Raw genomic sequence first — 24,283 nt, 5'->3', positions numbered from 1 at the left:
GGGGACTCTCCTCTGCGTGTGACCCTTGAAGGCAGACGGGCTCCTGAGACGCTGTCGCTCTGTTTGCCTCCCGCTTTTTTAACTGGATTTTGGATCATGCAAGCCCATCAGTTTGCTGTGGCCTTGGTGAGTGTAGACGTCCGTCCTTTCCTCCATCTGCACAGTTAAGGAGTTACAAGCGTGACATCTATGATCCCTTCTGTTCAAACACCCTGCTCCCTAGAAAGGCATCCGTGCCAAGAGCCTGACTGCTTACTTGCGGGAATTTGGGGAAGTAAAACATTTCTTGGTAGAATACTCTCTAACTTCCTTAGGTTACTGCAGTGATTTTCTTTATACCTCCAGCTCCTTTGAGGCTCACACCTCCTGGTTACCCTGTCTCCCCCCCGTTATCACTGTCACCTAAGCCCCTCCCCGGTGTCACCAAGAATTTAGCACCCAACGGCCTGTCTTCCTCTGCACTCCAGCTCCTGCCTGCATCCTGGCTGAGTGTCTATATGGATGGTGGAGCTAGTACCCAAGTTCAGAGTCCCTTGATCCTGTCAACTCGTGACTGTCGCCTCCTTTTCAGCAACCTCACTTCTGGGACCACAGGCTGAGACCCGGTCATCATCCTGAATTGTGGCACGCCCACAGCCCCACTGCCCACCTCCCTCCTCTCCTTAAGGCTCTCTCACCCTTATTCCTCTGCGAAGAGGCCTGCAGCCTCACGGAAACCTCGGTCTGGTGAACCCTCCTCCCCTCCCAGCCCAGCAGGTGTCACTTCTCCTCCTTAGCCTGGGAGCGTCCATTACAGACTCACCACCACGTCTCTGGCTGACACCCGGAAGGCGGGTGCCCAGGATTGTTGAGTGAATGCTGACAGATGCAGCTCCTTTAAAAGTAAGCTCTTTTGGGACTTCCCTGGTGGTCCAGTGGTTAGGGCTTCCTGCTTCCACTGCTGGAGGCATGGGTTTGATCCCTAGTCAGGGAACTGAGATCTCACATGCCGCATGGCGTGGCCAAAAAAAAAAAAAAATTTATTTTTTAAGTAAGATTTCTTTATTTGAACAGCTTTTTGTATTAAGTACCTCATTTGTATTGCTTCTGGATTTTGACACACGTTTCTTGAATATGAAATTCAAGCCTTTTCACTGACTTAGAGAACATAAATGATTTTAATAACCACCGTATTTTGTTCTCAAAACAAATGGAGTTCACAGTTTAAGTATAAACAAAACCAGGAAACCTTAGCGTTTGTTCTACCCACGGCAGCCAGCGGCCGGGTACTCCGAGTGCAGGGGCGGAGCCATCCCTGCTTTGTTAGAATAAGCGAGCGAGGACAAAAGCCTTGGTTGTGGTTCGCAATCATTGTTCATCTCGCCATTGATTTTCACTCTTGTAGTTGAGATAATCTTGTCTTTTAGAACAAGAAAGTGGTCTTATTATTTACTACATCCACAGGACAGGGAAACACTCTCCAACAAAGAACCGCTTCCTTTGGGCATCCGTAGGATTGCTGATGTGTGCGTTTATTGAGTGAGCCGGGAGAACGAGCCAGAGGACAGAGGTGTGGCCGGTAACTTCAAAGATGATGTCCTTGGTGGTCCCGGGACTCACTTGTCCCAGGGGTCGCTACTCAGGACCCCTCGGTCAGCTTCCAGCCATAGCCCAGCACAGCACCAGCTTCCTTCACGGAGCAAAGCCAGAGCCTTCTGCTTAACGATTTTTGCAGCCACATAACACTGATCGGTTTTAGTTACGTCTCATGAAACCGCTTTCCAGGGCGAAGCGGGGTGAGCCAAACCCCAAATGATCTGTAAAACAGGGTCACATCCTTTGGCAGGGTTGAGTTGTCAGGCAAGCTGATGACCGACTGCATATTGTGAAATCCAAAGCCTGCTCCTGCCACAGGGCAGACCTCTTCCCGGGGCTGCCATCCGTGTTGCCCTAAGTTTGCCCCTCGATGGTCTTCAAGAAGGACCTCATTTTTCCAGCCTCACTGTGACAAGCAGCACGGGGTCATGGACAGGGCTTTGGACTCCGACGGCCACAGTCTCCCCCCGGGGTTGGTCACCGCTGGCTGTCCGACCTCAGACATGTTACTTAACCACTCTGAGCTTCAGCTTTTTATTTTAAAAAACCGCTACAGTGATACGACGACTACCTCAGAGAATGTCGGAGGGATTAAATGAGGTGGTATAGGAACAGAACATAGTGGGTCCAAGAAAAATATGTCAGTTCTCCAATATTCTGCAACATGGGAAAATGTATACAATTTCATTTTAAATGAAAAAGAGGAAGATACTTTTTTTTTTTTTTTTTTTTTGCCGCATGCGGGCCTCTCACTGTTGTGACCTCTCCTGTTGCGGAGCACAGGCTCCAGACGCGCAGGCTCAGCGGCCATGGCTCACGGGCCCAGCCGCTCCACGGCACGGGGGACCCTCCCGGACCGGGGCACGAACCCGTGTCCCCTGCATCGGCAGGCGGACTCTGAACCACTGTGCCAACCGGGGAAGCCCCAACAATTTTTTTTCTTTTACAACTATACAAACATTTATTACCCAGACTGTAGTCACTTGACACAACTCCAAACTAATTTATGAGGTCACTCCTCTCTTGAATAAATAAAAAGACTCTTTATCCTACAAAACTCGGGAAACACTGGAGCTCTTCTCACCCCCTCCCCCCAAAATCTGATTATTCCTTGGGGAGCCTCTATTTTTCCTGATCCCCTAAGTCCTGATTCTTACTTGTGTCCCCCCTGTTCTTGCCTCTTTCAAACCATTCTTCTTGTCCATGCAGCAGAGACCCAAATATGGAAGAGTGCCCTTTCTTCTTGATCTCCCTGAATTCCATCCACATGAGGCAGCTTCCCTCCAAGTCGGCTACGCACAGCAGGGGACCCACCGCTGTGCAGCCTGGGATGACTCTGCCTTCCAAGTCTCTGCCGCCCCAGGGCGTGCCTCACTGGCTGGCTTTCTGGCTTTCTTCTGCAGCCCGCCCTCCTCCCATTCCGGTTCTCCTCTTGTTACTCCTGTCCTCACCCCCTTGATCCAAGGCTACCCCTGAAACTCAAGTTTTCTCCCACTATTTTTATGCAAAAAATTAAGCTCTTTGTGCGCACCCCTGCTCCACCATCCCCATCATTGTCGGGAACCCGTCCTTCCAGGCAGGTCTGCCTCACCTCCCCCTGGGGAGGAGGAGAGGAACAAGGACCCAAGACCGTCATTAGGGAAGCCTGGCGGACCCTGGTCCTCTCACAGGTGTTTACTAGACAGAAAATGATTTTTTCCCTAGAATGGATTCTGCCACCCATTTCCCCCTCTTTGCTATCCGTGCATACGTATTTTATTTATTATTTATTTGTTTGTTTTTGTTTATTTATTTTTGGCTGCGTTGGGTCTTTGTTGCTGTGCGCGGGCTTTCTTTAGTTGCAGCGAGCGGGGGCTACTCTTCGTTGCGGTGCACAGGTTTCTCATTGCAGTGGCTTCTCGTTGCAGAGCACGGGCTCTAGGCGCTCGGGCTTCAGTAGCTGTGGCATGTGGGCTCAGTAGTTGTGGCTCACGGGCTCTAGAGCGCAGGCTCAGTAGTTGTGGCACACGGGCTTAGTTGCTCCGTGGCATGTGGGATCTTCCCGGACCAGGGCTTGAACCCGTGTCCCCTGCATCGGCAGGCGGATTCTTAACTACTGTGCCACTAGGGAAGCCCTACATATATTTTTTTAATTGAAGTATACTTGATTTACAATGTTGTGTTAATTTCTGCTGTACAGCAGAGTGGTTCAGTTATACATATATTTACATTCTTTTTTATATTCTTTTCCATTTTGGTGTATCACAAGATATTGAATATAGTTTCCTGTGCTCTACAGTAGGACCTTGTTGCTTATCCATTCTATATATACTAGTTTGCATCTGCTAATCCCAAACTCCCAATCCTTCCCTCACACACCCTCCCTCCCCCTTGGCCACCACAAGTCTGTTCTCTTCATACTTATATATTTTTTTTAATTCACAGAAATTATATTGGTTACTGCCATGGCGGGGTGGGACTGCAATTAAATTTTTCTTCTCCATTTGCCAAATATGTCATGCTAGTTTTACTTTGATAAAAAAGAAAAATTTTTTAACCTCTCTAAACCCTAGAAACTGAACCATTAATCCTAAAGTTTATGAAAAGAAAATTTTCCACAGACAATATACTGATCAGTAGGCTTTTATTTGGCAATTCATGGGCGGAGCAGCATCCCATGTGGCAGAGAAAAGGGGGCTCGGAAGAGCTATAGGAGGCCATAGGGTCTTAGAGACCAAAGGGAGCAGAAACAAGGAAGTTGCCCTGGGCGTTGCTGACGGTTAACTTCCCTTCTGTGGAGCGCAGGGAGGTCTTGGAGCCTGCGGGGCTGGGAGTGCCGGGCCTACCTGTTCTGGGAGAGCCACGCAGAAGCGCAGTGGAGTTCTGGTTTGCTGATGGGAATCTTAGCATGAGCGGCTCCATCTTGGGCCTGACCTGGTTACTTTCACAACTTGAACTCTTATAAATATGTGTGTTAAATTTTTTTAAAAGGAGAGGCATATACTCAATTTGAGAATCTGAGCTAAATACACAAATGACCAAATGTATCTTCTTACCTTTAAAAGATAAGAAACCGGGAGTGCGGTGCTTTGTCCCAAGCAGCCTGGCTGTGCCTCACTCAGATCTCTTGTCCTCAGTTTATTAATTTCCCCCAAACCTAGAAACTCATACGGTTGTCAGTTTTGACGTCCCACGTGTAAGGAAATTTCCAAATCGTCTGTAATGTTGCGGAAGCAGAGCTTCGGGCTTCCCCACCGGAAGTCCTCCAGGTTCTGAGATGAGCCTGTTTGAATTGTGCGTCGTGTGCTCCACTGCCCGCCACTGTGGCCGAAGCTAATGCTCTGTGGAAATCAGCAGTTCAGACCCTCACTGAATACAAACACCTAGCGTTTCCCAGGGTACAGAACCACCCTGGAATGCCCTGTCCAGCTAAATGCTGATTTTCCGTAAAAAAAAATGTCAGGTTTATTTACATCAATTCATGGCCCTGTGGACCTCCTTTTTAATTTCAAATGGAACTACAAAGTATGTTAACATGAAAATCAGTCTCTCTCTCTCCAGCCCATCCCTTTGGACCTTGCATTTTAACAGGCCATAGTGATGGAACCAGGGGATGGCTGCATTATTATGACTTTGTTTTTAATTTTTATATAAAACCCTGTTCTATAATGTAAAAAGCGAATGGGAAGTCTGGTGTCTGGAAGGATAGTCACCCTGGCTTAGATCCTCCGTGAAGAGAAGAGGGTGGTGGACAGCGGGGGTATCACTGCATCCCCTGCTCTTTCCCCAGTGAGTGGCCTCTCCAGGCCTCACAGAGATGAAGCAAAGCCCTCAGGCCTGGCTCCACGGGACAGTGGAGTCCCACACACTGGGCACTTGTTGGAGCTTGGAGGTGTTTGTTGAGTGAGTGAATGTGTGTGAACCCATTCCCACCCTGCCGGGGTCTCTTATTTACCCCAGCCAGTCAGGACCGGGTACAGGCAGACACCCCGGATTGGACTTCATGAGAGTTTGTGCCCACTCTGGGTACCACTTGAAGATACATCATCACTGTTAGACCTTCCGGTCATCACTGAATGTCCAAGAGCCAGAATGTGGGCAGTCTATCGAAGCATGTACAAAACAGAGGGACACAGTCCCAATATGGAGAATGTCAGTGGCCCCTTGAGTTCCCTGGAGGAGACATGACAGCCTGTGTATCAGGGTCGGGTACAGAGATGGCTGAGGAGACAGTGACTCACCCCTCTGGCTGCGGAACACCTTTTGACAGCAGCTGGCCTGACTGCCCGGGGGGGTGGGAAAGGGCATCTTGGCCAGCCTACTTCATGGCTTGCAACGCCACAAGACTTCCTGCATGTGAAAGATGCTCATAACTTAAAAAAAAAAAATTAAACCACTTTTGGTGTCAAACACGATCAAATCTCTTGTTTTACAAATACAGGAAATAAATTTAGGTCGCAGGAGTTAAAAGTCTCTCCCGAGGTTGTGAAACAAGATTAAAAGGGAGCTGGCGCCAAAACCCATTCTCTCGACAAGCAGGTGTTCGGCTTCATGAGCCCCACCCAGCTCATCAGTTGAGGAAATTGGATGGAGGGGAGTTGGGGGATGGGGCATGACTCCCCTTGACATATGGATTCCTCCACAGGAAGGGCATGTAAATCTTGTCTGATCTCTGGAAATCTGTTGGCTAAACCCCTTAAAATCAGTCCTTCAACATTTATTGACTACCTACTATGTGCTGGGCCAGCCCCAGAGACACAGCAGCCTCTGCCCGCAGGGAACTTACTGGCTTGAAAGGGATCCTGATGCCCATCAGATTTTTTTTTAAGTATGCAGAGAAATCGATCATATGTTATTACAAAGCACGCTGTGAAGGAAGAAGTCCACGATGCTGGGAGAGCAGGTATAGGAGTGCCTGACCGCGTCTGGGGAATCATTAGAGATGATGGTAACTTGGTAAATAATTATCTCTAACCTTTATTGGGCGTTTACCTGAGTCAGGCTTCATGTGCTGCTTAACTTCTTTCATTCTCGAAACAACCTCTAAGGCAGGTATTGTTATTTTCTCCTTTTACAGATGAATAAACTGAAACAAAAAGATGTAAATAATTTGCCTGTGGGCCTCTGGTTCCAGGTCTTACTCTATATTCATGACTATGGAGGCGGGTGTGGTCTAGGAATGGGAGAAACTAAGATTGCTCAAGTGCAGGGTGGAGGGTCTAGATGAAGCTGGGCCACATCGCGTGGGTCTGATAGGCTATGATGCTCACGTCAAAAATTGTAGTGTTGCTATCCAAGCGAACGTGGGTCTGCTCACCCGCCATGCAGAAAAGCCAGTCCACTGACACCAGGTTGTAGTGAAGGAAAGTACAGCGTTTGTTTGCCAGGTGCCGAGCAAGGAGTCTGTGCCCAGGAGTCCCACAGGGCCCTGCTCCGTATCAGCGGGGCAGGCGCTTGCCTGGGCCTGCGCTGGGAACGCCCGCATTCCTGAGGGGCTGCTGTTCCGTTCCCTCAGACACCCTCGCTGTTCTAGGGAATACCCTGTTACCGGCTCTAAATGTCAGCCCACAGCTCCTGGCTCCTCCAAGGCTTGCTTCCAAGAGGACTGATTTGCCAAAAGGCTGGAATAGAGTTCTGGTAAACAGTTTTCCCCCTGCCAAGAGGACAAGCTGCGTTTCTAAAGACAGATATGTGGCTCTGTGTGTGGAGAGACGATCTGGGGCGTGAGCCTCTGTGGCTGAGTAGAGTGCTGTGGGAACTCTGAAGCCCTGGATTGCTTTCCCTGCCAGTGGTTTTCTGGGGTTGCCAAGTGCACAGGAAGCAGAGAGGGCCCAGCTGTGGGGAACGCAGACTGGAGCCAAACTAGACGGGTTATTGTCTCAGCCACGTGGGAAACGTCCTCCTTGTCTCCGATTAAGTCCATCCGAGATGAAGATGACACATGTTTTGTCCTAACAAACGGCACATCGAGGCCACTCAGCGCCGGAGAAAGTCCCCTGTGCTACAGGAGCTGGGGTTGGTGGCTCCCATTTGTAAAGAGCAAGCTGATCTGATTAGGCATCTGACCCCATAGTTCGATTCCGAATTTTTACGTTCTGTTTAAACTCAGATATATTTATGGAAGGCAGAAAAAATAAAGGCTAAAGAAGTCAGGCTTGCCCTTCTCTTGGGTTTCCAGGAATCTGCCAGACCCCTTTCTGAAACAGATGTAGGGCCTGGACGAGGTGTTGTGCGCCACCTTGTGGATATAATGGGAACTGCACGTTGCCAGGCTTCTCTGGGCTCAGAGGAGGAGCCACCTTCCCTAACCGTGCCCAGCTGAGGTGAGGGGACTGCCACATCCCCGTCCCCTGAAGTAAAGGCCAGGCTCCAAGTCTGTCCAAGGACCACCACAAAACGGAATGCTACTCTTCAATGCATCAGACCATCTATGGCAGTCACCGCCACCATCTGCCGGCCACCCGTAAGCCTGTGCAAATGGAGATGGGACACGGCCTGCACTGGATCTCAAGTCCGTGCTTTTGTAGAAATAAAATTCCAAGGCTTTCTTCTTTATCCAGAGGAAGCAAGACAATGGGAAATTAAGATTGGCCACAGCTATGAATATTTCCTGCTGGTGAAATGTTGGTATTTGCAGCACTTCTGCTCTGTGGTTACTGAGCTAAAGGGGCTGCTTTTGGCTCAGGCGCAAGGCAGGATTGGGTTTTTCATAAACCCAGGTGTACAGCCTAATGTCGTCAGTGAAAAGGGAAGCCCAGACACAGCTTGGGGCACAAAGGTGCAGCCACTGGGCTTGCACCTGCTTTGGTGAGTGCCCTTTGGAAACCAGCTCTTGCAGGCTCTCTGAGAACAGCACGTAGCAGGCTGTGTTGGGCAGTGGAGAGAACATAAGCTCCGGTGTCTCACAGCCCTGCTTTTCAACCCGCCCTCCTTCACATACCAGCTGCGTGACCATGGACGCATGCCTGTGACAACTGTTCTTCTGGTCTACAGTGTGGGGATAGTAATAGGAGCTGCCTCGTGGGATTCCTGGAGGATTAAATGAGATCTAGCCCGGGGCTGGCTCCTGGCTGACTCTCATAACTGGTCCAATGAGGAACCAACACAAACTGAAGTTCTCCGGGCTCTCGGTGAACATCTAATAGGAAGCGCTGGTAGTGGGTGTGCAGAGGGAGGTGATACAAATAGTAGCGGGTCAAGGGTATCTGTTCTATAGTCTCTGTCTCAGAACAGCACAGATGAGATCCCGCTCTCGCCGGAGGTGAGATGGGAAGTACAGGGCACCCATAGGAGGGGTGCAGTTGCAGAACTGAAACGTGCCAGGTGATCAGAGCCCAGGGCTCATGCTCCGAGTGCCGGGCTCCCACCCTCACACGGCGTGTGTCCGGGAGACCGTGCTGGGACTGGACTCAGCCTCTGGCTCCCCTTTGAGATAAGTGGCTCCCGGGCTCTCCCCAGGGCTCCCCTTTGAGACAGAACTCAGCAGAACCTGGCAGGTCTGTGGTCTGGCTGGGGCGGGAGGTCTGTGTGCCAGTCGGCCACCCCGGTGAATGCGGCTCTTCCTCAAGGCACCCGAGGGGACACAGAACTCAGCAACAAAACCTAAGGATGAAAAAAAAAAAAACCTAAGGATGGCCTTTTGTCATTTCTACTTTTTATTGAATATAGTTGATTACAATGTTGTGTTAATTTCTTGTCATTTCTGCTGATCTTCCACTAAAGAGTCTAACCTCTGGAGTGTGTGTCTAGGGTTTCTAGAGGTTGCCATTCCCTCATGGGGGAAAGAAATACACATTTATTGAGTATTATGCGCCAGGCAGTCGGCAAGAGAGTTTTGTTTTGTTTTAATTTGGCTATGCCGGGTCTTAGTTGCGGCATACAGGATCTTCAGTTGTGACATGCGAACACTTAGTTGTGGCACGTGGGATCTAGTTCCTTGACCAGGGATCAAACCCGGGCCCTCTGCATTGGGAGCACGGAGTCTTAGCCACTGGACCACGAGGGAAGTCCCAGCAAGAGAGTTTAAATGTTTAATCCTCTCAAGATTCCTGTGAAATAGGAATTGTTATTTTGCCTTTTTTTTCCTTTTACTTTTATTTGCTTTTTTTTTTTTTTTTGCAACATTTATTCCCGGGTAATAAGTTTTTGTTTCTTCAGTTTTTTCTGGGGTATCTTTTTGTTCTGTGCAACCTCCTCTTCTGGGTTAGTAACAGTCTGTTCTTTTTCATGAAGGATCATCTCAATGTGGCAGGGAGAGCTTGTGTTGATCCGACCACAAGCTCTGTAAATCCTGCATTGCATCTTGGGGGCTCTGTTCACTTGAACATGCTCCATGACCAGAGAATCTACATCTAAGCCCTTAAGCTCAGCATTACTCTGCATCTTTGAGCGTGTGCAGTAACAATTCAGCACCTTTTGGAGGCCACCGACCCTGCGTCCGGCCCCACTGTGGCCTGGGCGCACCTACCAACTCCACCGTTGGAATGATGGAATGGCACACATTGCTTCTGTAAAGTGACATCCTTCAGATACTTGGTGGCTCTTGGCCTGGGCAGTTTCATGAGTGTCCTTAAAGTGAACACGAAGGTTTGAACCGCTTGATTTGCATGATTGTATGGGGTTTTCTGGGCCCAGTGAACAACGGACCCTTTCTAGAGGTCACTGTGAGATACTGGACCTCAGGAGTCGGCACTGTTCACAGCCTGCCTGTGCACCCGCCGTCCCCCTGCCCCACTCTCGCCCGGAGCACCCCTCTGCACATCACAGAGGCCCGACAGCACCGGAGCACCAAACCGGGGACTCCAACATGTTCCCCACACACAGAAGGACTCCGCCACCAGGGAGGACTCAGGAGACACAAGAGTCCGCCGCCCGAGGGCTTTGAAATTGGCACTGCCAAGCCCGGGATGGCAGCAATAACCCGTTATTATGCCCATTTTACAGATGGGGAAACTGAAGCACGGTGAGGTGAAGTGGCTTGGCTGCTTCCCCCAGCTGGTGAGACTGGAGCCAGGGTCAGGATGGAGGCGGGACTGTCTTAGCAGTGTCGCATCTTTGTATGCCATGTAGCACCGGGCACGGTGCCCAGGACTTAGCAAGAGCTTAGCAACCGCTGCTGAGTTGAGAATGGAAAGATTCACGTGCCAAAAGGGCATTCGGAAACAGGGGCAGATGCCCGAGCTGGGCTCTGAAAGACCAGCTGTGTAGAGCAGCAGCTGGCAAATCGTCAGTTCAGAATTCGCAGTCACCTCGCCGGCAGCCTGCAGGCTCCCGGCCGTCCGTGAACAAGGGCCCACTTGATTAACTTTGGATCTTTCATTGCAGGCACTCCACCTTCCAAAGAGGTGCCGGCGGGGCAGTACCCATTCATAGTCACGTCCGATGACGGACGGCAGGTTCCCGTGGTCCAGGCCTATGCTTTTGGTAAATACCTAGGCTATCTGAAGGTCGAGTTTGATGAAAAAGGAAACGTCGTCACTTCACATGGAAATCCCATCCTTCTCAACAGCAGCATTCTGGAAGGTACGTGAAATTCAGGGCAGTGATCCACCAATACAAAGATTTGGTGGCTGGATTTTTTTTTTCTTTTTTTTTTTCCTTTTTATTTTTTGGTTAATGTTTCAGGACAATGTTTTTGAAGACCCGAGCTTCTTTCTCCCTTGAGTTTACTCTACCCTCTTCGTGGATAAGGAGATTTAAAACACACACGAATTGCAAAAGTCCCATGTGCTTCTCCAAGCCCTCTCAGCATCAGACACTGTGTCGCTGCCTCTCGTGTCTCTTCCAGCTTCACCCTGGCACAGGAGAGCCACTCTCGGCCCATGTCCAGAGGAGAGCTGATTGTTGGGGCAAAGGGAGCAGTGTACCTGGGCAAGCGGCCCAGTCTCCATGGGCTTCAGGTCATCAAATGCGTGTGTGTCTTTCTTACTTTTTGATCTGGGAATCAAAACGAAAAGACATTTCATGTCATGCATTTCATACAGTGTACATGAACATCCTCCTGTGCTTCTCTCTCGCCTGCCCTTTCCTGCTTACCGTGATCAGACAGGGAAGGACGGGTGACCAGGGGCCCTGGAGAGCCAGAGCTCCTGACAGCCAGAGGGAGGGGCCGGGACCCTGTAGCCGGACGTCTCAACCCTTTATACCTGCCCTTGGGCCTCTCATTGTCTCCCCACCACTAATGCCCTCCCCGTTGAGCCAGCAGACACTCATTCAGATGTGACGAGTTGATGCTGATTTACTTGGCACGTCTTTAAGATCCAAGCTGGGTCTTACTCCCAGGAAACGGAATAGAGGTTCCTAAGGAAATTTCCCAGTCAAAATCAAAATGTACACAAATACGGTAAAGAACTGTGTACTCACGCCAGGTGAGCTGAATGACGTTTGAGCCTTTCTCCAACATTTAGGCTTTAACTGCAGGCTGATTTGTCTGTTTTCTTCTAGATCCAAGCATAAAAGCAGACATTAACAAATGGAGGATAAAATTAGATAATTACTCGACCCAGGAACTGGGGAAAACAATTGTCTATCTGGATGGTACCACTCAGTCATGCCGCTTTCGAGAATGCAACATGGGCAACCTGATTTGTGATGCTGTGGTGAGTGGTCCACAGGAGAGCAGGGCCCGTGCCTAGGGGGGGAGGATGCAAGGACGGACAACCTGACAGTTACAGAATTGAGGACTTTTAGAAATTAGTCCCCAGACAAAAGCTTGGCGTGTAATCACACTGAGTACCTTGGGAAGGTGCCCGAACCAGACCAGTGGGCCATCCCTTTATTGCTCTACAAGAACGGCAGCCTTGGACTTCCCTGGCGGTCCAGTGGTTAAGATTCCATGCTTCCGCTGCAGGGGGTGCAGGTTCGATCCCTGTTCAGGTGAGTTCTGCATGCTGCGCAGTGCCGCCAAAAAAAAAAGGACAGAAGCCTTTATTTCAAGGTGCTCATCTTAGGTGTCTGAATATTGGATGTTGCTTTCCTTCGGTAAGATGACCTGAATCCACAAACTCTGCTCCTCCCAAGAAGTAGACATAGAATTAAATGCATCTGCCTGGGCCTATCTAGGCCAGAGTGTGTTTCACTGATCTGTCCTCTTGACCCCAGAGAACTCGGCCTTGTGTGAACCACCTTCACAAGCAAGGCCGTTATCACAAGAATAATAAGTCCCAGAGCAAGTTCCCACACCAAAAACACCCCTCTGTCTACCTGTCTGTGGGCAGCCCCCCCGGGAGGGCCGCCGTGCCCAGCCGAGGTCTCCAGCTGAGACTCACCACGCCCAGGGGCACCCAGGAGGCCGTTCCTTTGTCTGGGCTCAGCTCGGTGCTGGGTGCCCGGTACCTGGGATGCAGCCACACTCAATAAGTGTCTGCCAAGTAAATGACGACACTCACGCTTTCCAAGGTGGGACAAGTGCTGGAAGCTCAGCATCGCACGGTCAGTGCGAGACAAGCAGCTAACGAGAAGCCAGAGCTGTGAATGTGCAGAGGCAGGTCTGGAAGGAAACACCCCAGGCTCTAGCAGGGCTTACCTAACAAAGAGAGAATGAGCCCCTTCTCCCGCTAAGCATCAGGAACACTGCAGCTGTGCTGCCCTCAGCCGCCCTGTGGCCCTGTGTCTCCCTCACCTCTTCCACCATCATATGTTTTCAAATGAGAATGTAATTCGTTTTATTTCTTGTAACTAAACATATGTTTTGTAAAAGAAAAGGAAGAATGAAACTGACTCTCCCCAGTTTCAGGGGCTCCCCCGTCTCTCTCTTGTATCCAAAATTGCCAACTTGGGAACTGGCTGGGGACCTAGACATGGATGCCAGGGTCCTTTGTGGCCTGAGGTCTGGAGTTGAAAGGCTTCTGGGCTCCACCCTTAGGAGCAAATGTGGGTCCTGCCCTGGAGGAGCCCCGGGGGGAGCAGCCCTGTGGGTCAGTCTGCACAGAAGCCCCTTTCTCCTACTTCAAGTGCTGGCTTTGCTAAGGGCCCCTGGCCTGGCGGGTTGCAGGGGTCTTAGGAGAGGGGCTCAGAGCTACTGGCTACTCAAGAGTCTGACCTGGGACTGGTCACAGTGTCTGAGGTTTGCTTCTCAGGGCATGAGACTAGTTCTGATGAATTACACTTGAGAAAGCTCTGGGCACACACAGGAGCAGGGCAACAGCAGCTTTATTTGCTCGGTGCAGCTAACCAAGTTCCGGGCACTGACCCTAAGGAGGAGGACCCAGAATAACGAGTGTAAATTCATGCTGCTGTTGCAGATTAACAACAACCTGAGACACCCGGATGAGATGTCCTGGAACCACGTGTCCATGTGCATTTTAAACGGAGGCAGCATCCGGTCACCCATTGACGAGCGGAACAACGGTATGCTCCCGGCTCCCGGCTCCCGGCTCCCGGCCTCAGCTCAGCGTGCTGTCTGACCAGTCCCCCAAGACCCCCCCCACCGTGCCAGGCCCTTCGGCCATTCGAGTCAGTGCCCCACCTGAAGGGTGCACACAGGCTTGTGTGTTCTTGGATGCATTTGCTCACAGAGGGAGCAGCCAGCCTTACTGGCACCAAGGTTTAGCTCAACTTCTGATTCACACAGCAAAACGCAAATGGTGGCTGATGTATGCAAAATAGTGATGGCCTCCACCTGGATATCTGGAAAGAGGAGGACAAAATTGCCCATCTTGGGATGTCCCTGGCGGTCCAGTGGTTAGGATTTTGCGCTTCCCCTGCAGGGGGCACGGGTTCCATCCCTGGTCGAGGAACTAAGAGCCCACATGCCATGCGGCAAGGCCAAAAAAAAAAAAAAAAATTGCCCATCTTAGGTGCTGGGGAAAAAAGAGCTGGGTAAGTTCCTCTAGTGCATTTACAGGTATCCAGGATTATAGCACATGGTAAAACAAACCAACCAGACAGATATTCAAGACACTGTTGTAGTCTTCCCTTATAAATAACGGTGTCAAAAAGTGTCAGCCTCAGTGGTGGAGGGCACGGCCAGAGGCCCCTTGATTCCATCCTCCCCCTAAGTGTCAGGAACACTTAGACGCAGCTGTGCTGTCCTCAGAGCCTCCCTGTGCCCCGTGTCTCCTTCACCTGCTCCGCCAGTCCTAAAGGACACCGGCCATGGGGTGTGCTAGTTCTCCAGCTGTTTTCCTCCTCGCCTCATCTGTGACTACCCACAGGCACAATTACCTGGGAGAACCTGGCTGCTGTGTTGCCCTTTGGAGGCACCTTTGACCTGGTCCAATTAAAAGGCTCCACCCTGAAGAAGGCCTTCGAGCACAGCGTGTACCGCTACGGCCAGTCCACAGGGGAGTTCCTGCAGGTGGGCGGTAAGTCACCTTGCAAGGTGGGGTGGGCTTTCCTGCTGGTTGGCTTAGCTCCCCCCTTACCAGAACCTCTTGGTCAGGCCTGTTTGGGTTTTCACACACCCAACACCAACGCATAGTCTTTGAATGGCCAGACCACTGGAGTAGGTCGGGGTCAAAGCCCCAAGGCCCCGAAAATGAGCACCATTTGCCAAGTCTGATTTGGACATCGGATGGTCTCGGCAGGAGCTGGCCCCCCAAACTCTAAGCAGGTCAGCTGCCTTGAGGTCTAGTTTCTATTAAAATCTTAGTTGCTTCAACATTCAATATTCTTCGTAAAAAAACAGAAAAGGATTTTTTTTGGTCTGTTTTTTCTGTGAGTGCCTGGAACCATACAGAAGTTCAAAGGAATGCAGTGTCCAATAAGTATTAACAAGGATGATTTCTGGGCGGGGCAGTCTAGACAAGACACAGGAACTTGGCTCTGGTTCCAGCGGAACCTGGGGCAAGCCCTCAGCCTCTAGGAGCACGGTGAGAAAATGGGCCTGCTTATCTCATGGATTGCAGTGAAAACGGAAGGAAAACAAATGCTTCCCAAATTGTCATGGACTTCTGAAATGCTTTCGTCAATAATTAAGTCCACAGTCCAATGAATTCAACTTTAAATTAATATGAATAATCTTGTTTGATTCTGACTCCACATTCTGGCCTGAGTTTCCGGCCTGTAGATAGTGGGCCGCACCTGAGGGCTGTGATTGTTTTGTGAAGTCTTCCCTCTGCAGGGCACTCCGCTGCTGGGATCGAGGGGCTGCAGAGTGTGGTGGGGTCCAGGCTGCTGCCTGTGGGGTAGCCCAGATATTCTGCATTTTCCAGGACAGAGTGGAGGGAACACCGGGGCTCTGGTGCCCCAGCACAGTGCTGGGTAGTCGTATGTTTTGTGAAAGTCACCCAAGCCCAAATTATTAACGTCTCTTAGTCATCAAGATGGTGCAAGGTTCTGTGCCTGTCATCTGTTCCTCATTTTCCAGAGCCGCTGAACCAAGTTGCTGGACCAATTAACTCAGGATTTTAAAAAGGTCTGTTTTCTCCCTGCAGAGTCACCTCTCGCCCACTCTGGGCCAGAGCCAGTTTTCCTCCCGGGGGTTCTCAGACCTCCCAGAAGGACTCAAGGACAAACCTAACCAGATAGGGTAGCTGCAATGTCACCTCAGCTCTCTTGCTGAAATTTCACTCAAGCTCAAACTAAATGAAAACTAAGCCCAGTGCCCCAATTCCAGATTTGGCCCTTTCCTAGAAAACAGAAATTTCCCTTTGGATCCAGTGAAAACATACAGGCTCATTTCTTTTCTAGGAATTCACGTGGTGTACGATCTTTCCCGAAACCCCGGGGAAAGAGTGGTCAAATTAGAGGTCCTTTGCACCCAGTGTCGCGTGCCCAGTTACGAGCCTCTCAGAATGGATGAGGTGTACAAGGTGATCCTCCCGAACTTCCTTGCCAAGGGTGGGGATGGATTCCGGATGATAAAAGACGAAGTGTTAAAACATGACTCTGGTAAGCACAAGTGTCTCACCCCTCCCTAGCCCAGAGGTACCCGAGAACAGAACTGGTCCCAAGAGGGGAGCTACGCATAATGCTCGGAGGGCAAAGCCAGAAATCCAGATGCGTCCCCACATTGCTGACCACTTCCTGCTTTGTTTGTTGGGAAACAGCAGCACGGCCTGAGGGAATATTGCCCTGCCTCTCCCCAGCACACGTACCCATCCACCCAAGCCCAGGGAAAAATATTTTTACATGTGTTTTGAAACTCTTTTAAGTACATATAACCAGCTATTTAAATTGTGAAATATCAATCAGTGTGGCACTTATAGAAAAACCAGACTTCTAGAACTTTAGGCTGGATGTGGGAAACTATATTAAATCATCTAAGCTTTCTTGAAGAAGCTTTTAGTGTAAACAGGTCAGGTAGGCGTGGATGGGATATGTCCCCTGCCCCGTTCTGCACAGTGGGTTGGAGCAAATTATAGGAACCACCACACTTGACCCCAGGTGATATTTCCAGCAGCAGTGAGGGTCATGATACCACCTGCTCATTTTTTAAAATCCAACTGAGAACCACCTCCTATGCATAGAGTCCACTGCCAGTACACTACCCCTTCCTGTTCTCCAGGGCAGAAACTAGTGTGTTTACAAGACACGTGCACAGCTTCCCTGCATCTATCTCCAGCAAGGAGCTCAGCCAGGTTCCTCTTCAGCCTCATCATAGGGGACTGCCATTTTCGCTGTGTATCCCAAGGAGGGTGAAGGACAGATCCAGGGCAAAGGAGACAGCCCTTCCTGGGAGGAAAGGCGCCAGGCACTTCCACCCATCCCATGATAGGAAATGGAAAGGCAGGCTTAAAAGGTGTCCTCTCGAGCCCTGCATGAAACAAAGAAGTTGATGACTGTGCATCACCAAGGCCAGACTGACAGGTGCTGGACAGAAGGACCTTACACAGAAGAAGGCTGAGGAAGCCTTAGCCCTAAGGCTTCTCAACCCTGGCTCTTCATTAGAATCACTTGGGGAGCATTTTAAATTAAATACCAATGCACTGGTCCCAACTTTTAAGAGATTCTGATTTACCTGGGTGGGGCAAAAGTCTCTTCCAGTGATTCTGATGTACACCCAGGCGTGAGAACCACTGCAGAGAGAAGAGTTCTTTTTTAAGTATTATATTGATAGTAATATATTGTTTTTAATTGAGGTATAATTGACATATAACATATTAGTTTCAGGTGTACAACATAATGATTCAACATTTGTATACATTGCGAAATGCTCACCACAATAAGTCTAGTTAACATCTGTCACCTCACATAATCACACAAAAAAATTTTTTTTTCTTGTAATAAGGATATTTAAGACCTACCCTCGTAGCATCTTTCAAATATGCAATACAGTATTAGTAACTATATTCACTGTGCTGTACATTACATCCCCAGGGCTTATTTTTTTTATAACTGGAAGTCTGTAATAACTTTTGACCCCTTTCACCCATTGTACATCCTCACCCACCCGACTCCCCCCACCTCTGGCAACCACCAGTCCGTTCTCTGTATCTGAGCTTGCTTTTATTGTTGAATTCCACATGAGATCATATGGTATTCCTTTCTCTGAATTATTTCACTTAGCATAATGTCCCCAAGGTCCATCCCTGTTGTTGCAAATGGCAAGAGGCCATTTTTTTTATGGCTGAAGAGTATTCCATTGTGTGTGTGTGTGTGTGTGTATATATATATATATATATATATCACATCTTCTTTATCCATTCTTCCACTGATGGACACTCATTTCCTTATCTTGGCTATTGTAAATAATGCTGCAATGATCATGGTGGGGGGGGGCATATATCTTTTCAAATTACTATTTTCATTTTATTTAGATAAATACCCAGGAGGGGAATTGCTGGATCATATGGTAGTTCTATTTTTAATGTCTTGAGGAGCCTCCTACTATTTTCTATAGTGGCTGCACAAATTTACATTTCTGCACATGATGCACTAGAGTTGCTTTTCCCCACATCCTCACCAACACTTATTTCTTGTCATTTTGATAACAGTCGTTGTAACAGGCGTGACGTGATGTCTCTTTGTGGTTTTATCTGCATTTCCCTGATGATTAGTGATGTTGAGCATCTTTCCATGTGCTTGTTGGTCACCTGTATTTGAGTTGTATACATTCTTTATATACTTTTGATATTAACCGCCCTATCAGATATATGATTTGTAGTGTGGCATTTTTTTTGGCGGTACGCGGGCCTCTCACTGCTGTGGCCTCTCCCGTTGCAGAGCACAGGCTCCAGAGGTGCAGGCTCAGCGGCCATGGCTCACGGGCCCAGCCGCTCCGCGGCACGTGGGATCCTCCCAGACCGGGGCACGAACCCATGTCCCTTGCATCGGCAGGCAGACTCTCAACCACTGCACCACCAGGGAAGCCCTGTAGTGTGGCATTTTTTAAATAAAAGTCTGTCAGGTCCCTAGGGGTTTGTTGTAGTTACAGGCGATTAGTATTTGTCGGTTCTCCTCTCTTTTGCAAGTGAAGACTCCATTGCCTCAGCATCAGTTACGTGAAAATGATTCCTGAGCAGGCAAGCCAAAAAAAACAAGCCACTTTTATGTCTCAGCTAACTGATATTGACCCAGTTCCCTAATGCCCTCAGTCCGGAGTGGTTCAGAGGCATTGATGACAAGAGCCTCTATATTGAGTCATCTCAGAGCTTAGACAATTTATTCCCCCCAATTATCCAATATTGGACAATGGGCACATTTCACATCTGGAACATGAAAAAGCAATCAGATTCTTTGCACTTGTGATCGCCATTGTTCTTGTCTTCTGTGACACTTTATCCCTGCTTATGAAAGGAATATCTTCCCTCTTATATCTAATTACAAAGGACTTTCGAGAAGTACATTGGCTTTCCCCTTCTTACTGTTAATTGATAATTATTTTTTCTGTAGTTAAAATAATGTATGTATTTTTCTAGGTGACCAAGATATCAACGTGGTTTCCGCATACATCTCAAAAATGAGAGTAATTTATCCAGCAGTTGAAGGTCGGATCCAGTTTTCTGCAGGAAGTCATTGCCATGGAAGTTTTTCTCTAATACTTCTTTCAGTTTTGGCAGTGATCATAGTTTTATACCAATAGCCAAAAATTCTCCTTGCCATTAATGGAACTGTATTTTTTTCTCAAGTGAGATTCAAGTCTACCTTTTAGGAACTGGCTTTGTGATGGTGCGGACCATCCTTGCAGTCTCCTAGAAGCTGAGCTTAGAGGGTTGTAAATGAAGACACTGACATCATCACTCAGGATCAGCAACTTAACGAACACACAAGAAAAGAAATGAAAAGGGGCCCCATGAGGAGAAGGCCAACCATCTTTAGTTTACATATGCAAATTTTAATAAAACTTTATAAACAATTTTAAAACATACACATCATTTTTCTCCTTTATATCCATTCTAATCCACCAAACAACTTATGTTTACATAGAACTTTATCATTTACAAGGGAGTTTTAAGCACACTATCTTATTTGATGCCCAAGACAGGTATTGTTTTTCCCATTTGACAGATGAGGGAACTAAAGCTCAGAAAGAATTGACATGTTTAAGGCCATATAGCTAAAAGTGACAGATCCCAGACCTGCACCTGGGCCTTCTGACCTCAGTCCCGCACTCCTTCAATTATATCCAGTTAACTGTTCAGGAAGATACTTAATGGTCTCCTCTCTTTTTAACTATCCGTAGCCCCAGACTCATGTAGAACAAGTCTGCTTTATTTCTGGTCTCTGTTTTTTCCTTTTCAGCGCGTGTTGTTATAGGGAGTTTAACGGACTAAACACAGGGTGGCGTTCTCTCCTGCACCACCGTGTGCCTTTGAGGAGCTGGGACAAGAGGTGCAGCAGATAATGGGAAAGGCCAGGAGCTGCAGAACGCAGTCAAGGGGCAGGGAGAAAGGGAAGGAAAGACCAGGATGCCCAGGACCAACTTAACATTATAGAAGAGTCAGAGCTAAAGGCCATTTACACTTGTTAAATACGTATTTGCTAAGGAGTAGCAGCAGAGTGCCTGACACATGGCGTTAGCTACTAATAATTTTATGAGATTCTATCAGTTCTCCCTCTGCTTCTTTCTTCCTTCTTCCTAATGGGAAGGTGTCATGAGAAGAGAACCTTCTTAGAGAAGGTGTAGCTCTAAACCTGCACCTGTCTCTCCCCAGCAAGATGCCAGCACTGATTCTAGTCTCACACACACACACTCCGCCCCCTCCCCCAGTTATGGGAAATCCAGAGCGGAGCCAAGGTTGATTTTTTTTAAAGTGGTATACCTAAATCTAAAGTCAGCTCTGCCTCCAAATCTGAACAGTCACTCTCAGTCATTCTCGGGCACAGATATGAGAACTCCTGCCTGAGAGAGTGCCCCTCTAAGCGGGTGCTCAGGAAATACCCAGACCGACGAAATGAATGATTTATGCACAAAGAGCAAATACTTGCTTAAGGGGGTGGGGGGACCACGTGAGCCTGCTCGTTACCGTAGAAATGATTCAGTAAGAAGTGGGAGCCCTCACCCTACACAGAGTCAGTGAACAGCAGCTAAAGGATGGAAGAGTGAGAATGTTTCTTGATGTTTACAATTATTAGGTATTCTTGATACAAAACATACTTTTAAATTTCACAACCTCTTTGTAAATGTTGCAGTAAAATAATGCCCTAGGTTCTATGCATATACAGACTGGCCCTAAATAACCAAATGTCCATAGACTGTAAGAGGAAAATGTCAATAAGATTGCATTTGGGGTATATTTCCTTATGCTTGGCCTGTAAAATAGGGTAAATCCTATTGGAGCACAAATTTTTAAAAAACATTTTGTAAGTTTTCTAAATATGTGTACATGTATTATTCAGTGGTTTAAGAAATGACCTGAAAACACTTTGCAATTGTAGGTTCCAAACAATAAAATTGAAGATATACTCCTTGTCTCTGGTAGTTACTTCTCTCAAGCAAACACCTATAACCCAAGACAATATGACTGATGGAAAACTCTTTGCCAGTTCATCACTGGTATCACTTCCCTTGATTATCAGCCCCTGCCATCTACTAACACTCCCTATCCCCCTTCTTACCCCCAAAACAAGAAAAATACATGCAGTTTTTAGGTAGGAAAGAACAGTAAATAAAGGATATTTTAAGTAAGACTACTAAATTTTACGGTTTTTACGTACAGAATTTAAGACCAATAGTGGTTTCCTAAAAATAAAAATGTTCAAGTCATACAGTGTTAGGGATTTTAATTAACTTATCTGAACTGGTTGTACGTCAAGAATTTTCCTCAATTAATGCCGATGATAGAGAAGACCAGCTGGTACACCGTGATCAGACACATTAAGTGCAGTTGGTGGCAGAGCTGCCCTCAGCAGTTTTCAGCAGAGTTAAGTGCCCTCAGAGAGTATGTAGCCCTGTGGATACATGACTAGGCTTGCCTAAATTAGTAACGGTCTCTGATTTAGTTTCCTGGGCCTGCTGTAACGAAGTACCACAAACTGGGTGGCTTAAACAACAGAAATTCATCATCTCACCGTCTGGAGGCTAAAAGTCTACGATCAATTTGGCACGGTTAGTTCCTTCTGAGGGTTGGGAGGGAGAATCTGTTCCAGGCCTCTTCCCAGCTCTGGTTAGCTAGCCTCAGATATTCCTTGCCTTATAGATGGTATTCTCCCCACGCTTTTACATCCTTTTCCCTCTGTACATGTCTGTCTCTGGGTCCAAATTTCCCCTTATACTGTATAAAGTCACAGTCATGCTGGATCAGGCCCACTCTAATGACTTCATTTTAATCATGTACAAAATCCCTACTTCTAAATAAGCTCACATTCACGGGTACACGGGGTTGGGACTAAAGTCCTGCCACAAGACCTCAGCATCTTTTCAGGGGACACAATTCAACCCATAACCGTCCCCTAGATGATCTACGTAATCAGCCGGGGCAGCCCTGAGGCAACCTTACAAACGAAGGGTTACAATTAATGTTATTTTTGTGCTGGTAAAATAGGACACATTTTAGAAGCTGATTTGGCTCAACCCAAGCAAATCAAAAGGAACGAGTTTTCCTAACTAATGCAGTCAAAAGCAGGAGCTTTAAACTTTTATAACAAGCTGGGAGATCTCCAATCTCTAGGAAGGCGTACTGAGCCCTCTAAGAACCTGAATGAAATACTTGATGAAAATATTCGGTTAACAAGTAAGCTAGTGAGGGTATGAAGACAATTTAACTCTGACCTATGACATGGATACTGGCATCTTAAAAGCAACAACGGAGGGAATTCCCTGGTGGTCCAGCAGTTAAGACTCGGGCTTTCATTGCCGTGGACCCGGGTTTGATCACTGGTCGGGGAACTAAAATCCCACAAGCCGTGTGGTGCAGCCAAAGTAAATTAATAAATAAAACTGAAAAACTTCAAAAATGATAATAAAATAAAATAAAAGCAACAATGGAAATTATAGACTCACTATTCACTGGGATTTTTGGTTGCAAAAACAACAAGTCTATCAGCAAAGACATACCAGAAGAATATTAGCTAGTCCCCAGAATCATCTGGAAGCGTGGAGAGCCAGGCCTAGAAATGGAGAGCAAGCAAGGAAAGTGAGGCATGGCTAAAACCCTGCCACGGGAACAGCCTTCATACACCAGCCTAGTGCTGCTGGGTTCACCTCCACCACAGCTACACCTGCCAGGGCCACTGGCTGCCTGGTGCCTCCATTCAGATGGGAGCAAATAACAAGCTGAGCCTGGTTCAGGCCCAAGCTGTCTTTCATAAAGATAAAAGAAGGCTGAGTGAGGACTCAGCTCCAGCCTTTTGGCTTCCTTCAACGCCCCCTCCCCCAATTACCTTGGAATTCCTCCAAATAAAGATGTTCCACTTCCGGACAATCAAAAGTGAGAAGTGGCCCCTCTGAGTACTCTGAGAATCTCCTAGTACAACAAATGTATATGAAATGATGTTAAAAATAAAAATGCTACCTTCTGAGTATGTCTTGAAAACTATGTTGAGTTCTTAACTTCCTCTCCAACAAAGTACATTCACATGTATGAAATCCAGATTTTTATGAAAGCCAAAATCACTCTAAAAGTAAACAACACTAAACTTTTTCTGGTACTTTAATCATTAAATAATAAGCATATTAGTAATGAAATCAGTCCCTAAGATATATATTTTTTTATAAAGAAAAAATAAATATGGCTAATCAAATTTCTAATTGAGCTTGAGTTTTTAATTTGGTGTTGACTTTTTTTCAGATCTATACTCTGCAGATGAAGTAAGGAAATCCATACACTTAAAAAATAAACAAGTCTTATCTTTCTGGTAAAATCACAATGTATTGACTTTATATGTTTACATTTATATAGCATTCCTAAAAATTTCACTAATTTATCGTGTTGTGAAACTGATTTTGTGATAACTCTTGTGTCATAACTAAGAAATGCATATAGCATCATTCCTGCTCATCTACCACACAGGTGTATCATTATCCTGCTCAAGTTTTCTTCACGTAGCCTTGCCTTATTCCTTACTGAGTATCTATCTTTGGGTAAAAGTGGAAAAAGAAGATGGGACTATAAAACAAGAGATCCCAGACACTACTGTAGAACAAGACATAATGAACAAACTAGTAAGGTAACCTCGGTCATTACTGTTCTCTAGAATGACACCACAGATAAGGAGGCTGCTGGCTCCTTGACTATCTGATCACTACTTCATCTGCCCCTCCCTAACCCATTCAAGAAAGCCCACAATGCAAGTGAATGGGAGTAGCATTACAGGGCTAATGAGGAAGCCAATACAATTCACATTTAAAATATAAATAGAAAAAATAAATCACACATTGACTTAAGTATTTTAAATATTATTCACT

The 24,283-nt window shown here is 47.5% G+C and overlaps 1 protein-coding gene and 1 long non-coding RNA gene across 2 annotated transcripts in view; one reads left to right on the top strand and one right to left on the bottom strand.

Moving 5' to 3' along the window:
• NT5E (5'-nucleotidase ecto) overlaps window positions 1–21,343 on the top strand; it is a 44,867-nt gene extending 23,524 nt beyond the window's left edge. The window contains exons 4-9 of the mRNA XM_004270065.3: window positions 10,879–11,076; window positions 11,998–12,152; window positions 13,797–13,902; window positions 14,709–14,858; window positions 16,186–16,386; window positions 19,356–21,343. Of these exons, the coding sequence (XP_004270113.1) occupies window positions 10,879–11,076; window positions 11,998–12,152; window positions 13,797–13,902; window positions 14,709–14,858; window positions 16,186–16,386; window positions 19,356–19,519 (974 nt within the window). The 3' untranslated portion in view covers window positions 19,520–21,343. The remainder of the gene's footprint in view (window positions 1–10,878; window positions 11,077–11,997; window positions 12,153–13,796; window positions 13,903–14,708; window positions 14,859–16,185; window positions 16,387–19,355) is intronic.
• On the bottom strand, window positions 11,129–19,359 carry LOC125960610 (uncharacterized). Its single transcript, XR_007470421.1, has 2 exons — window positions 17,456–19,359; window positions 11,129–12,443 (listed from the first exon to the last, which is right to left on the bottom strand). It is a non-coding gene; the product is annotated as an uncharacterized LOC125960610 (long non-coding RNA).
• Window positions 21,344–24,283: the final 2,940 nt, after the last annotated feature.

The sequence above is a fragment of the Orcinus orca genome, chromosome 12 (assembly GCF_937001465.1).
Source record: "Orcinus orca chromosome 12, mOrcOrc1.1, whole genome shotgun sequence".
NCBI lineage: Eukaryota > Metazoa > Chordata > Mammalia > Artiodactyla > Delphinidae > Orcinus > Orcinus orca.
The sequence above is the reverse complement of the archived record's forward strand: the minus strand, read 5'-3'. Positions and strand labels throughout refer to the sequence as shown.